General features: G+C 44.9%; 1 protein-coding gene across 1 annotated transcript in view; it reads left to right on the forward strand.

Annotated features, from left to right (window-relative positions):
- CAPN9 (calpain 9) overlaps positions 1 to 14,649 on the forward strand; it is a 29,653-nt gene that overhangs the window by 2,410 nt on the left and 12,594 nt on the right. The window contains exons 2-8 of the mRNA XM_080586443.1: positions 4,991 to 5,060; positions 5,474 to 5,592; positions 6,228 to 6,361; positions 6,944 to 7,112; positions 8,301 to 8,384; positions 8,599 to 8,684; positions 10,478 to 10,555. Of these exons, the coding sequence (XP_080442569.1) occupies positions 4,991 to 5,060; positions 5,474 to 5,592; positions 6,228 to 6,361; positions 6,944 to 7,112; positions 8,301 to 8,384; positions 8,599 to 8,684; positions 10,478 to 10,555 (740 nt within the window). The remainder of the gene's footprint in view (positions 1 to 4,990; positions 5,061 to 5,473; positions 5,593 to 6,227; positions 6,362 to 6,943; positions 7,113 to 8,300; positions 8,385 to 8,598; positions 8,685 to 10,477; positions 10,556 to 14,649) is intronic.

Consider the following 14,649-nt stretch of genomic DNA (forward strand, 5'->3'; position numbering starts at 1 on the left):
GGGGCACGTGCCAAGTTTATTACCCCGGCTCAGCTGGCCAAGTGGTTGTGCCTTGACAGTGCGATCCCAGCAGCGCTGCCCCTGCGTTTAGGTATCGGTGTTCAGACTGCTTCTCGTGGTGGCTGATTTTTACTGTCTTCCTACCAGTGTTTTACAGTGGCTCAGCTGAAGTGTAGCACAGTACATGCAGGTAATTGCAGGCCCAAATAATGTTAGTCCTCAGATTTACACCTTGTTACAGTTTATTCATTACTAATGAGAGTAGAGAAGGTTTTCTCATTATTTTCACACGTATATATTCACAGATTCACAGATTTCTCTAGGTTGGAAGAGACCTCAAGATCATCGAGTCCAACCTCCGACCTAACACTAAGTACTCCACTAAACCATATCCCTAAGCTCTACATCTAAACGTCTTTTAAAGACCTCCAGGGATGGTGACTCCACCACCTCCCTGGGCAGCCCGTTCCAATGCTTAATAACCCTTTCAGTAAAGAAGTACTTCCTAACATCCAACCTAAAACTCCCCTGTCGCAACTTTAGCCCATTCCCCCTCGTCCTGTCACCAGGCACGTGGGAGAATAGACCAACCCCCACCTCTCTACAGCCTCCTTTCAGGTAACTGTAGAGAGCGATGAGGTCTCCCCTGAGCCTCCTCTTCTCCAGGCTGAACAAGCCCAGCTCCCTCAGCCGCTCCTCGTAAGACTTGTTCTCCAGACCCCTCACCAGCTTGGTCGCCCTTCTCTGGACTCGCTCGAGCACGTCCATGTCCTTCCTGTAGCGAGGGGCCCAAAACTGAACACAGTACTCGAGGTGCGGCCTCACCAGAGCCGAGTACAGGGGCACAATCACTTCCCTCGACCTGCTGGCCACACTGCTTCTTATACAGGCCAGGATGCCGTTGGCCTTCTTGGCCACCTGAGCACACTGCTGGCTCATATTCAGCCGACTATCCACCAATACTCCCAGGTCCTTCTCGGCCAGGCAGCTTTCCAGCCACTCATCTCCCAGCCTGTAGCTCTGCTTGGGGTTGTTGCACCCCAGGTGCAGGACCCGGCACTTGGCCTTGTTGAACTTCATGCAGTTGACCCCAGCCCATCGCTCCAGCCTATCCAGATCCTCCTGCAGAGCCTTCCTGCCCTCGAGCAGATCGACACACGCACTTAGCTTGGTGTCATCTGCAAACTTACTGAGGGTGCACTGGACGCCCTCATCCAGATCATCAATAAAGATATTAAAGAGGACCGGCCCCAGTACCGAGCCCTGGGGGACTCCACTAGTGACCGGCCTCCAACCAGATTTGACTCCATTCACCACAACTCTCTGGGCCCGGCCATCCAGCCAGTTTCTAACCCAGCGAAGCGTACGCCAGTCCAAGCCCCGAGCAGCCAGTTTCTTGAGGAGAATGTTGTGGGGAACGGTGTCAAAAGCCTTGCGTTTAGGTATCGGTGTTCAGACTGCTTCTCGTGGTGGCTGATTTTTACTGTCTTCCTACCAGTGTTTTACAGTGGCTCAGCTGAAGTGTAGCACAGTACATGCAGGTAATTGCAGGCCCAAATAATGTTAGTCCTCAGATTTACACCTTGTTACAGTTTATTCATTACTAATGAGAGTAGAGAAGGTTTTCTCATTATTTTCACACGTATATATATACCTGCAGGCACAAACTTTTGTACACAGAATAAACAAGACCCTCTAGCTAGCCCAGATCTGTACATCTACCACTGCAATTGGTGAGCTGCACTGATTTGCACCTGGTGAATGTCTAGATTTCTACAAAAATCTTAAGTGCTCTAAGATTCAGAAAGCTATATAGTGATTTTTTTTGCCAATCCCTTATCTTTACAAATGAAATCCTTGAAATTGCACCTTATCAAAAATTTAGAATAATTTGAAAAACAGGTGACCCTTTTCTCATTCTATTTCCCCTTCCCTTCCCTTCCCTTCCCTTCCCTTCCCTTCCCTTCCCTTCCCTTCCCTTCCCTTCCCTTCCCTTCCCTTCCCTTCCCTTCCCTTCCCTTCCCTTCCCTTCCCTTCCCTTCCCTTCCCTTCCCTTCCCTTCCCTTCCCTTCCCTTCCCTTCCCTTCCCTTCCCTTCCCTTCCCTTCCCTTCCCTTCCCTTCCCTTCCCTGTCCTGTTAATTTATGTCTAAATTAAAATGTTGGGCTAGTATATCTGTCATTTATTTCTAGTAGCTCAGTATCTGAGAAAGCAAGAGACAAGTTGAAGAATGAAGAATTAAAAAAAAAAAAAAAGAAGAACACAAATGTGTTTTAACAATGCCAATTGAATCTGTGGTCTACAGGAGGAATTAAGAAGGAAATTCTCCTAATATGAACAGCCACTGGCAACCAGTATGACAGGAACTATATGCTGGAACCAGAAAGATAAATATAATCACAAAAATAAGGCCATCATAAACAGCCTCAGCCTCAGCTTTTCTTAGATCTCTAAGAGGGAGATCTTTTCTTAGACCTCCTTCTACCAATGTGTGCCAGAGTCCCAAAGGATGCAATTTGTTTCCCTTTGACTTGAAAGAAACATAGCTTCAAAGCAGCAGCAGGAGAGTTGCAGGCACCTTCTTTCATCTCCCTGAGAAATTCATCACCCTAATTCTAGGCAATACCCTTACGCAGGTGAATCTTTGAATATGCTGTATATGAATGCAAGATCTAGTCCTGGGTTTTGTCTTTTAGCATGCTGAAAGCACTGATACATGTTATTACACCATCCAGCCTGAAAATCCCTGTAAGTTTACTATTATTTTTGCAACATCCACTCATAAACCGTAGCTCTCGGTTTTCTTTTGTGTAGCAGAGAATGTGACACGGGTCCATTCAAAGTCCTTTAAATTCCTTTTTATTGATTTTTTTTAAAAATTGTGTTTGTTTTAAATGTGGGAGATTGAAAATATTTTCTCATCTGTCAGTTGTAGGGCTGTGTAACAGGCAACGAGCCATGAAACTCTCCCAGCACTCAGCAGCATTTGTGGCCATGTCGGTGGAGAGGCTTTTTATCTCAGCCCTTGCTAGCACGCAGAGTTTCTTGGTAACACTAAATGCTGTGAGAATCGTGTTCTCCAGGAGCAACAGCGCTAAAATAAGGCACGTTATTAAAGATCAGCTGCCTTATGAGCTGTTGTCGTGCTGGTGTTTGAAGGCAATGAGCTGTGCTCTTTATCGCTCACATCCCGTCACAGTCACACATGGCTGGGTGTGTTTAACAAGCAGGCGGGCCAGCTGACGAGGAGGTGCTGTTTGGTTTCCCCTCGCCAGGTGCGCTGGGGACATGGCACAGCCTGGCCACCACCTCCTCCCCGGCAAAGGCAAACAAAAAATACGCAAACCTGCTTCCTGCCTGAATATCTCCTCCGAGGGATTAGCTTCTCAAGAGAGTTGCTTTCCTCATCCGTGGCCGTGTGCCGTTTTCCTCTGCCATCCAGGTGATCATTTCTTCTTGTGGGCTGCCAAAACTGCTGCGCCACCAAAGTCACCAGGTCACAAAAGCTGCTGGGCTTAACCCCTGAGCTTTGGGGAGGGCAGAGCCTACAGCAACAGCAAAAAGCAGCTGACAGCAGCCCTCCCCTGTCCCCCCCTGCCTCCTACATATATATGTAGCGGGGAGGTGACTGACGTGACAAGCTGCAAGGCTTGCTGTGATGCTGGTCATCTCTGCTGGGGCACAGCCACCTCGCAGGAAGATGATGGTTGCCATAAATTGGGCTGAAAAACCTCATCTGTCTAGCAGTAAAACACTGTCCCCCTCACCACCAATACCAGCCCACTGCCATCCGCAAACCCTCGGCAAAGCAGAGCATGGCCTGACAGGACAGAAAGTCAGGCTGCTACCTTAGGGGCATGGCTGGGCTTCGCTGGCTGAGATGAGAACTGCAGTACCAGTTCATCGGGGACACTGTCCTGGCCACAGCCTTGGCCAGCAGCAGATGCTCCAGGAGTAAGTGAGGGAAGCTGAACTGAATTGCCTATGTCCTACCCTGACAGCCCAAAAAAATGCAGTGACAGGAACCAAAAGTAACTCTGTTTCCTTCTAGGCAAATGCAGGGGTTAAGTGACTGAGTGTGCTCTGCTATATTTCCTCCCTCTTTGTCTTTTTTTACAAGCTTCTGTTGATTACATAAAAGAATTTCATGCAATAGGGCCTGCAACAGCATATCGTGGCAGACTGAGAAGCTCAAGGAATATTCCCCCAGCAGTATATTAGATGCTCTCCTTCTCCTCCTCCTCCTCCTCTTCTTCCCTTTTCTATCCAGTTCAATCAATTCAATTCAATCTACAGTTCATGGGAAAGGGAAGAAGGGAAGCAAAGTCCTGCCACATATATTGGTTTGCCACTGTGATTTTTCTGTCCAGCTGAGATACTTCAGAATTGCTTTTATGTCACCGTGATCACGCAGTCCCTCTAACCTCTGAGCACACACGGGTGGGTAATGTTGGCTCCTCCTAAAAACTGACTCTGTAAAACAAACAAGGCTGGAGTCTGCCTTTTTTGTTTCCTTGTCTGAGGAGGAAATAGGACATATAGTGTCTGGCAACCATGAGACTATGTATGATGTGCAAGTAAATACAAGGCCTAATACTGTGTTTGAAGGTAAATTGCCAATTTTAGGGTGTTGGTTTTTTTCAGCTGTTGGGAAAAAAAATAGCCAGGGTTGTAACTTAACTTTGAGATTCTGGACCAGGATGTGCTCTATTTTAACAATTGCCTATGGGTGAATAAAGAATGCCAGCCTTTCATTAGCAGCCAACTAATTAGGAAAAAATGAGGATAGCTGATTCTTTAATTGCTCTGCACTATAATTAATTACAAGGATTAATTACAAGCATTCCCCATCTAGTTCTTTGTGGTGGCTTACACTGCTGCATGAAAATATAGCTCGTGCACACACAAGGCTCACATCTGGGCTCAGAGTGACAGTGACATTTTCCTGGCATATTTTCAGTCACGTCTGTGTCTCACTCCCACTCTTCCAGGACATTGTCAAGGATCCCAAGTTTATCCTTGGAGGAGCTACGAGAACTGACATTTGCCAAGGGGATCTTGGTGAGTGATTCCCTCTGTGTGGATGCGTGCACCCTGCGCAGAGCAGCAGGAATATCCTCACACGTGAGGGGATGTTTCCCCTGAACCGATGAGAGCAGTGACGCTGGAGGCACCTCCCATGCTCACCTTGCCCACAGCCACCTCTTTGGTGGCACTCTCCCATCTGTGCCAGGGATCATCCTCGTGCAGAGGGATTCAAGGCCAGAGAAGGATCCCCATGCAAGGGAGCTTTTCATCTACCAGCACCTCCAGACTGCCCTGGCTGGGCAGGGACACACTTCCTGGGGACACACAGGATCTCTTTTCAAGGGGGGTGACAGCTAACTGTGACAACATCTCCCCTCACCCCCACACCATCTTCTTTTCCTCTCAATGGAGGAAAATGAGTTTTTTTCCCCATTCTCAATTCACAGGTGACTGCTGGCTATTAGCAGCCATAGCTTCTCTCACATTGAATGAAAAAACACTAGCAAGAGTGGTACCGCTGGATCAAAATTTTGGGCCAGATTATGCTGGAATATTTCACTTCCAGGTAAGATGAAAATCTGGCACAGCATGACCACAGTTCTGGGCAGCTGGTAATTGCATGTTGTGGTCTGGTTTGTGGTGGGGTTGTGGGTTACTCCAGAGGAAACATCCAAAAAAAAGGGGGGGGGGGATTGCTGAACTTAATCTGTTGTTTATGTTTTGAGGAACAATCTTGAGGGCTATGTCAGCCTCTCACATGCACACACATAGCCACGTCTGTTCTGTGAAGAGAAATATGGCTTTAGAAATCATTTCACATTTTCCACGCAAACTCCTCTTAGGATGTAAGGCCTTAAAGATGAAACAAGAGTTCGGCTGTGGTCTGTAATATGTGTGTCTTGAAGATGGTTTGAATCACCTGGTGACCACTTGTATGTGACTCACTGGTGACCACGTCAGTGCCATTATCCAGCTAAGGAGCTATGGTGCAGATTTACTCTTTTAGACTTTTTTTCAGACAGATTGACTTTCCTTCAGAGCAGTCTAGCATGGTACAGCGGGAAGGAATGGTTTACATTTGAATTCTGAGCAAGCCTATCCTTGTCACTAGCTGACACTTAGAGGCACTGGGACACGAATCTCCTACACTCAGAAAATGTCATGCTGTCAACCAACTCATGCTCCATCTCTTCTAAATAGTTTTGGCAGCACAACGAGTGGCTGGATGTCGTGATTGATGATCGATTACCCACCTTCAAAGGCCGGTTGGTTTTCCTGCACTCAGCTGAACACAACGAATTTTGGAGTGCTTTACTAGAGAAAGCCTATGCCAAGTAAGTCTGGTGTACCACACTATACATATATGATTTACAGTTTGTACATATAATATACACAATTCAAGTGAACAGCTTCTATCTAGTGCTTTTTTTATTTTTATTTTTTTTGCACATGCTGCTGCCCTGATCTAAAGAGCTTGTGAGCTTGTCCAGCTCCCATCACAGCATTAGATACAAACCTAGCTGTTAGCAACAGAGTTGGATAAAAGCCTGAATCCTACCATTTGTGTCCCCGCTGAGACCTCAGATGATAGTTCTGGCCAACTCCAGATTTTTAACTGATTTGGCAGGCAGCAAGCCACTGATATGCAAAGATATCCAGCCCTTGCCAACATGGTCACTGACACTAATAAAAGAAAAGCCCCAGGCTTTAAGAATATCGAGGAACGAATGAATTAAAAATGTAATTATCAAGGAAAGCAGAAGGATCCCAATATACATCATCTATCTCCTGAGTACATTCTGGGGCACGTCTCTTCAGTGCCCTTCTGTGATTTTACGCCCATGTGAGAAAGCTCTCAAGCATGGGTTTCTTCAAAGTTTTGAAAGCCTGTCTCAAGGTTAGCATGTGTTTTCCAGGCTGAATGGCAGCTACGAGGCTCTGAAAGGAGGCAGCACAATAGAAGCCATGGAGGATTTCACTGGGGGAGTAGGAGAAATGTATGAGGTTAAAAAGGCTCCTGACAATTTCTATGAAATCCTAGAGAAAGCTCTGAAAAGATGCTCAATGGTGGGCTGCTCTATCGATGTAAGTAACAAATGGGGTCTGATTTTCTCAGCTTAGTTTTGTGGTTTCTGCATTAAAAAACTACTTTTTGAAGCATGGTTAAATCATTAACAATTAGATGGATATGCATTTAACTCTGCAAATAATAGCTGTGAACTGACAGATATGTAATATTGATGTAGTCCTTAGTACAGCCGTTGAAAACAAAAGATTCATCACATTTCAGCAGGTGATGGCCACTGGATTTAAGGCAATAATGATGCTAGTATGAGCACTTGGGGAGGGTGAACTTTAAATCCTGTCTTACTTGGTCCCTTGACAAACCAGCCATAGCTTTATGAGGACTTAAAGGCTCCACAGACTAAAAATTGATTTTCTTCATCTCTGGATTCTGTAACAACACCTGCTGGGTCTTGAGAGACTCAAGAAAGTTTTCAGGATCACTGTGTTAGTTTGTAAATAGGGACTAGGGCTTAAAATGCATCAGATTTATCCCTCCAGGTACTGAAATCTCCCACTTTTACTGAGAAAACTTTGCTGACATGTAGCAACTGTGTAGGTGCCTTTACACTGCTTTGCCAGCAGGCCTGACCCAGGGTAGGAGCAGCTGCCCATGTGTCCTTGGCTTTCTGGTGAAAAATCCTGAGCTGCTCAACAGCAAGAGCGAAAATCCTGTTGCTGTTCCCTGTCCACTGTGCTCAGTGGTAAAGGTGGTTCAGAAACAAGTGTGTGCCGGGTTTCTTCACCAGAATGAACAACTGGAGAAGAAAGTTTCAGATCAAATGAAAAATCCCACCAACACAAAATGAGAGCATATCAACACCTGACCCCACCTGAGTGCACCTTTTCTGTCCCTTACCTGACTCAAACTACATTTGAGTGGGAGTTTAGATCGATATCCTGGAACTGTGGATGGAGTTGATACAAAATCATAGGGACATAGAAGGGATCTGAGCCAGGAACCACCTTATTTTCCTTCTGACTGTACAATGCTCCAAAAGAGAAATCCCCACAGCTCTAGGGAGCTCCTTTTCAAAGGGCACCACTGCACCATCACTGCCTGCATGGAGCAGAAAGACAATTTCCCTATTCACATTTCCCTGCTCTGGTTAGCCACTGACCTCCCACATAATGGCTGGAAGGGACCAAGTTACACTACTTGCAATCCCGCTATGAAAAGAGGTATTCACATTTTTTTCCATATTACAGACCAGCAGCGCTGCCGAGTCAGAAGCCAAAACCCCCTTTGGCCTTATAAAGGGCCATGCTTACTCCGTGACGGGCATCGATGAGGTACGTCCCCTCTGGTTTGTGTCAGCAGCACAGGGCAAGGAGACACCCGGTCAAAAGACAAGGGACTGTCCCCCAGCTTTAGGCAATGGGAGGCGTTACCCTGGAGGAGTTATCCAAATTCCCATCCATCTTTCCCTCCCACATCTTCTGTAGCAGTGCACTTTGAGCCCAGCTTAATGACACTCAGCATTTTCTCTTTTTCTTTCTTCCCCAGGTGAGCTATCGGGGCCAGAAAGTGCGGCTCATAAGGATAAGGAACCCCTGGGGACAGGTGGAGTGGAACGGCCCTTGGAGTGACAAGTGCGTGCACTGTGCCATACAGGCCATGCAAAAATCAAGCTGCTGCTCCACGTCTAGCTTTCTGCAGGCACAGTTATTTCACAAAAAAATAAATCAGGAGTTTGCATGTGCTTAATAGTATTACTGCCATACTAGCGTGTCACCCTCAATATTTTCAAGGCCGCTCAGTTAATGGGACATTGTCAAGGATGTCTAGCCCCCAAAATCCAGTATTAGCAAAAAACATACATTAATATAAATTGGATAAGTTCATTCTAAGACACTTCCAATAGTAAATATTATACGTTCGGAGTGATTTTCTCTTTATTTTTTTTTGCAAGCTAGTTCCTGTAGTACTTGTAACATAACATCCATATTTAGTCCTACTACAGATAATCTATAAACCAATTTTGTACTACCCCCTCTATCTTATGAGTTTGTCATTGCATTTACTGTTCTGGGTTTCTAAACATATTAGGAATAGGCAAGAACTTTGCAGGTTGTATTATAGATATGTATGACAGTTAGATGACACCCTCTCTATGTGGTACCTGCTAAAGTTATGGAAGGACACAGAAACACAATAGGATTGGTCTGAAAACCAGTCTGCTTTTACTACTAAGTTACATGAAGTATAAATACTACAAAAGAAAAAAAATATACATTAAAAAATAACAATACATTCCCCCCTCGCACCCCAAACATATACTTTTTGATACATTTTTACACATATAAATTGCTTCCTTTTTGTTCCACTTGCTTCTACTGAGTTTTTTCTTATTCACACAGATGTAGAGGAGAAGAACCATAACCTGGCTGGGCCTTTAAAATTGCTGAGACACATAGTCATCTCTAGCACTCCTTTAAATGTAAATAAATGAAATATTTTCACATCAGCTCAAATCCTTTGTTATGTTTATGATTATATCTCTCTCAAAAAAAAAAAAAAGAGAAGTTAAGATCAGGACAGGCATCTGGCAGTTCAGGTTGTTTATTGAAAATGCTTTTTCTGCAAAGCGGAGCTCTGACTCTGCACTTGGGAGGTTTTCTGGAGCTCTGGTTGCCAGTACAAAGCCCTCCTAAAGCAGAGGGGCTCCCAGGTGACTACAGGAATCTGTAATAACATTTTGCAATGGTTGCTGGAATTGAAAACCTAACACAAAATGCCCTGTGTATCCTATCAAATTGGAAATGCAGTAGGGCTTTTCCATTTTTTTCCAAAAACTCTTAGTGTTTTTTTGTTTGGTTTTGACCTGCTACAGCTGGATCTGTAGAGGTGAGTAAAAAGGAGGCAAAGATTATATCTGCAATCCCAGTTTCTCCAGCAATTCTCTCTGTACAGGGAAAAGAGCCTATTCTGTTCCCACTGAGTCAAGTTTGTAGAAACATCTGTCCCTAAATTACTGAGAAACCTAAAAGAGGAGATGGTGCTACAGATGGCAAACAGATTTAAGGAGGAGTGTGACTTACAAAAATCTTGTGGTTTAATGATAACCATATTTTACTCAATCCCACCACCCGACAACAGTCCCAGTGCTGAGCGCAGGGAATAACTCAGGCAGGAGGCTCCTGAGGCAGCTTTAGGATCTTTGTCCCAGTCCTGCTTCCAGATACATTAGCTGGGTCTCTGCCGCCGTGTGGAGTGGCAGCAGGGTTCGTGAAACCTCTTAAGGCCATTTGTGTTTATGTGTGCTGCTCAAATAAAACACTTCTGGATGAAGAGCAGCCTACTGATGTGTCCAGGCGGTTGTTCTGAGCCAGGGAAAATTAAATGCCATAGACCGATAGTAAAGCTTGGCTTTGTTTTCTTGCAGCTCTCTGGAGTGGCGTTTGGTCAGCCCATCAGAGCAGAAACGCTTGTCTCAGACAGCACTGGATGATGGAGAGTTCTGGTAAGCCGTGGGGTTTTAGAGCATGACTCCAGTCAGAAATCGAGGTGCTGGTGGCCAAAATGGGTGACAAGGAAGAAATTTCTGAGTGAGCAAATGCTCAGTTTCCTCCTAGGAGGAAGCAGGTTCTGCATGTTTTGTGTGTGTACATGTGTATTTTAATAACAAAAAGTCTTTTGAAGGTCAGTTTCGTTAATGGCATTAGCATATTTCAAATACTGTGTGTCGCCCGTGGTTGTAACAGCCTTTAAATCCTTACCAGGAACATACGCACGCTACAGAAGGGAGCATTGTACTGCACTGTAGCGCCTATGAAATGCCTTCAGGGTTGATGTTAGTCATACACTGGTAGGGAAGGAGCTTTTAGAAGCATTGCTACTTGTTACAGAAAGTACAAGAACACCAGGATATGTGTGAAATGATGGAAAGATTTAAGAAAAGATGAAAAAAAAGAAGTGGTAGCAATTGCTTTCAAGTGTGAAGTGCTGTTCATGCCAAATTCACTATCTCAGACAGAGCAGATGGCTGACTTGCACATGATTCCCTCACCCCACCCCGTATCAACCACGCTGTGCACTACTGACAGTGTGTCTGGTCGTATTTTCCAGGGCCAGATGCTTATCTCTTTTACACAGAGGTAAATCTAGAGAGGTATTCAGCAGGACTATTCCAGATCTTTCCCACAAGTTAAACCAAAGTTCACCCTTTGGTCTGGAAAGAGATTTAATGCAGGCAATGTGGAGCATTACGTCACATAAAATGGTTTATCCCTTATAGCTCTGGAAGGAAGTAGGTCCAGTGACTGATCCATTACTTGAGCAGTTTTACACAGTATATTTTTAGTTATTTTGCTACTGACATTGAAAATGCAGTAGGGCATTTCCATCTTTTTCAAAAAGTTTGAGTGGTTTTTTGTTTGGTTTTGAACTTTTTGTTTTTTAGAGATGAACAAAAAAGGGGCAAAGACTTTACCTGCAACTCCAGTTCCTCCAGAACATCTCTCTGTACAGGGTACGGCTTAAAGCCTGACTGTGTACTGGAGGTACGGGTGTGTAGATAGGCATCAAATGAGCAACAAAATTCATCAGAAAGTTATCTGTCCAACAGAGCTAAGCTCATAGTTAAATAAGTCCTCAGAAGGTCAGTAAAAATGAAGAAATTTGAGCACACACAGGCAAATGTTGGCCTTCTTCATACAGCATCTCAGACATTGAGAGCAGAAACAAAAGCCACCAGGACTGAAATTTTCCCTGAAGGGGTTAAGCAGACAAAATTCATATGCAGAAGATAAGAAATGCTTCCAAAACCAGTCAGGCAAGTCTGATACCAAGCTAACCCCTCCACCCAGTCCATCAGACTTATTTGTCCTAATGTCTTTTGACTTGTGTGTATTTCTCTCAGGAGTGTTTGCCCCTTGGCCCCTTCTAAGCTCCTTCTAAGACGCAAGACACACCTTGATGGTTTCCCCATCAGGCTGCATGGACAGACTTTGCATGAGCAGTGAATGTGGTGTACCCCTAAAGACCTCAAGGTGGTCAGATGAGGAATGAGATGAACAGAGCTGTGTCTCTCCAGCTTTCAGTTTGCTCCTACTGCTGATGCAGTTTACCTGAGGAGATGGAGAATGAGCTACATTCCTCCTGCAGCAGGGGACTTCCATCTAGTCTGTTCAGCACTCCTGGTGGTGACTTTGCTTGCCTCCCTAGAAAGCTGGGGTGATCTTTGTAAGGTGTTTTGAAACCTGCTGCTAGAAACAGTGAGTAGCAAAGTAATTAGGTCTTCAAGAGTTCAAAACGTGTTCTCCATGACACACATTTTATCTTTGTGCTTAGCGTATAACATCTGGTACAACGGGGCTCTTCTTGTTGATGACAACCAGTTTGTACTGATTAGAAGTTTGTACTGAAGTAGACCTAATGGCAGGTTTCACCCTCAGCAAGCTCAACAAGTATTCTCTTTGTACATCATTTTTAAGATGTCTGCAAGGTGACAGGGAGACCAAGAGACCTACTGTGCACTCATGAACAATTTCTGTAACTGTGCTACAAGTTTGGGACCTGGTTTATTCCATGTGCTGACTGCATACAACACTATGGTCATTTCTCCTGCACAGGCTCACTTCTGTTAATTGAAACAGAAGAAGCAGAAGAGGAATTACACCTGTTTATTCTCATGTATTGTGTTTGGTTTCATCCTAGGTAGAACAGGAAGGTTAGGAGGAAAGGTAGTGTAGGGAGGGAAATTTGACCAAAAGCTATGGGACATTTAAAGCAGGGTAAGTATCATATCATCAGAGTGGCTTCACTCGGTGCCGAAAGGCAGCACGGCTGTGGTGGAATACATGGGGTGGGAAAAGTGGTCTGATGAGACCTTTTGTCCCTTCTGTTCTTTGGATTTGGGAGGACAGAAAATCTTCATGGTAACACGCTCAGGGCCTGCTGACCTCATTATCTATCCTGAACATATTTTAGCTGTGTTTTAGCAGTTAAGATCTGTCTTGTCAGGGCAGATGAAACGGTGCTTCTACCAGATAGGAAGGAGGCATCCTGCTGTTGACTAAGAAATCAGCTTCTCACTCACCCTAGTCTCTTCTCTGCTAAAATCGGAGGGTCAGAGTCTTCTCTTGCCTTCACCAGTGCAAATTCAGGACAGCCGCGCAAAAGTCAAAGCAGGTGTTTTATCTCTTAGGTTCCAAATCTGATCCATAAAGTGCAATTACTTCATCTGCTTTGCAGCATGCTTCCAAAGAGCCCAAAATTGCATGGTGTGGCCAGGAAGCTGAAGCACTCAAGAGACAGAGATTTTGCTATACTGCCCCTGCGACAGTGTACTGAGCATCGCAGTGAGAATTAGCAATGTTTGTGACATGCAAGGCTAGCATTAGATGAGAACAGCTGACAATAAAGAGGACAAATCCCAGGAAAACAACTCCTGCTGTTTCTTCCCACCCTAAAAAGAAGTTGTAGAATGTCCCAGAGTAGGTGTAAATCAATGCTACCACAGACACCTATTCCTTATACACCATAAAAATTGAACTAGCTTTGTCCAGTGAGCTGCACTAAGGGCTAGCTGGGTCTTATCTTCCTCTGCCACAGATACTCATGTGGTCTTGGAGAGCTTCTAATTTCTTGCTACTCCATTTTGCTGTTATGCACCAGTCACCAGAGAAAAAAGATAGCTACAGAAGTTCATGTCAGGGAGGAGCAGTTTCTCTGCTCTGTTCCCATAGCCCATGGCTGCATACCATGCCCAGCTGGGTGCCTGGTTCCAGCTGTCCCTTTTCCTGGCTGTTTGCTCAGTCCTGAATACCAGACTCCTCAGCCAGCAGGTCTGTCAGTATCTCTTTGCCAGTTTACTTGCTAGCTTAAAATCACATGGCTTATCTGCTTCTCAGCATGCTGAGTAGGCTAGGTTCAACCAGCCCAGCATAGAAACTCAGAAATAACTGTTTTTTGGCATTTGCTTCCTCCTTCCCATGGACATGTATATGTATCTGCCTTGGGTTTAAAATAATTATACTGCAATCTATGTGACACAGTAGCAGTAAGCAGTGTCTATCACCATTAAGGGCTGGTTGGAGCCATTACTTAAGCCCAAACGTACCTTTTGTCCCTCTGTTTGGCATACGTTTTTGCTAGGACAAGGTCCCATGCTCCTGTAATTGAGAGAAGGGTGAACAACTTGAGTCTAGGCACCTTACCAGAAGGCCAAACGTGACTTTAGCTGCATTGTAGACAGGCTAGTCGTACCATGGCCTGACTAATTCATTGCCATGTGTCCCTTGTAGTGCCGTCCTGTGGCTGGTGTTGAACACACAGATGATTTGTAGGCAGACTTGGCTCCTGTATGGATGCCTGCCATGCAGGATCCTGGATCCTTTGGTTGTGTCTCCATCAATATGGATGTAGCTCTTAGGACTAGGATATAGTAGCCTGAGGGAAGGGGATGGTCAAGTATCTTTTTCCACAGTAGGTTTTTTTCCAGTGTCACTTCATCGTGTCCTACACTCAACTGTACCTTAATAAAATCAGTGGAGTTATAGTAAAAAGAAAGGTGTAAGAGATGTCAAAATCAGACTGAGACAGTAGGGTTGCTTG

This window comes from Anser brachyrhynchus, assembly GCF_964034855.1.
Source record: "Anser brachyrhynchus genome assembly, chromosome: 3".
Classification (NCBI taxonomy): Eukaryota; Metazoa; Chordata; class Aves; order Anseriformes; family Anatidae; genus Anser; species Anser brachyrhynchus.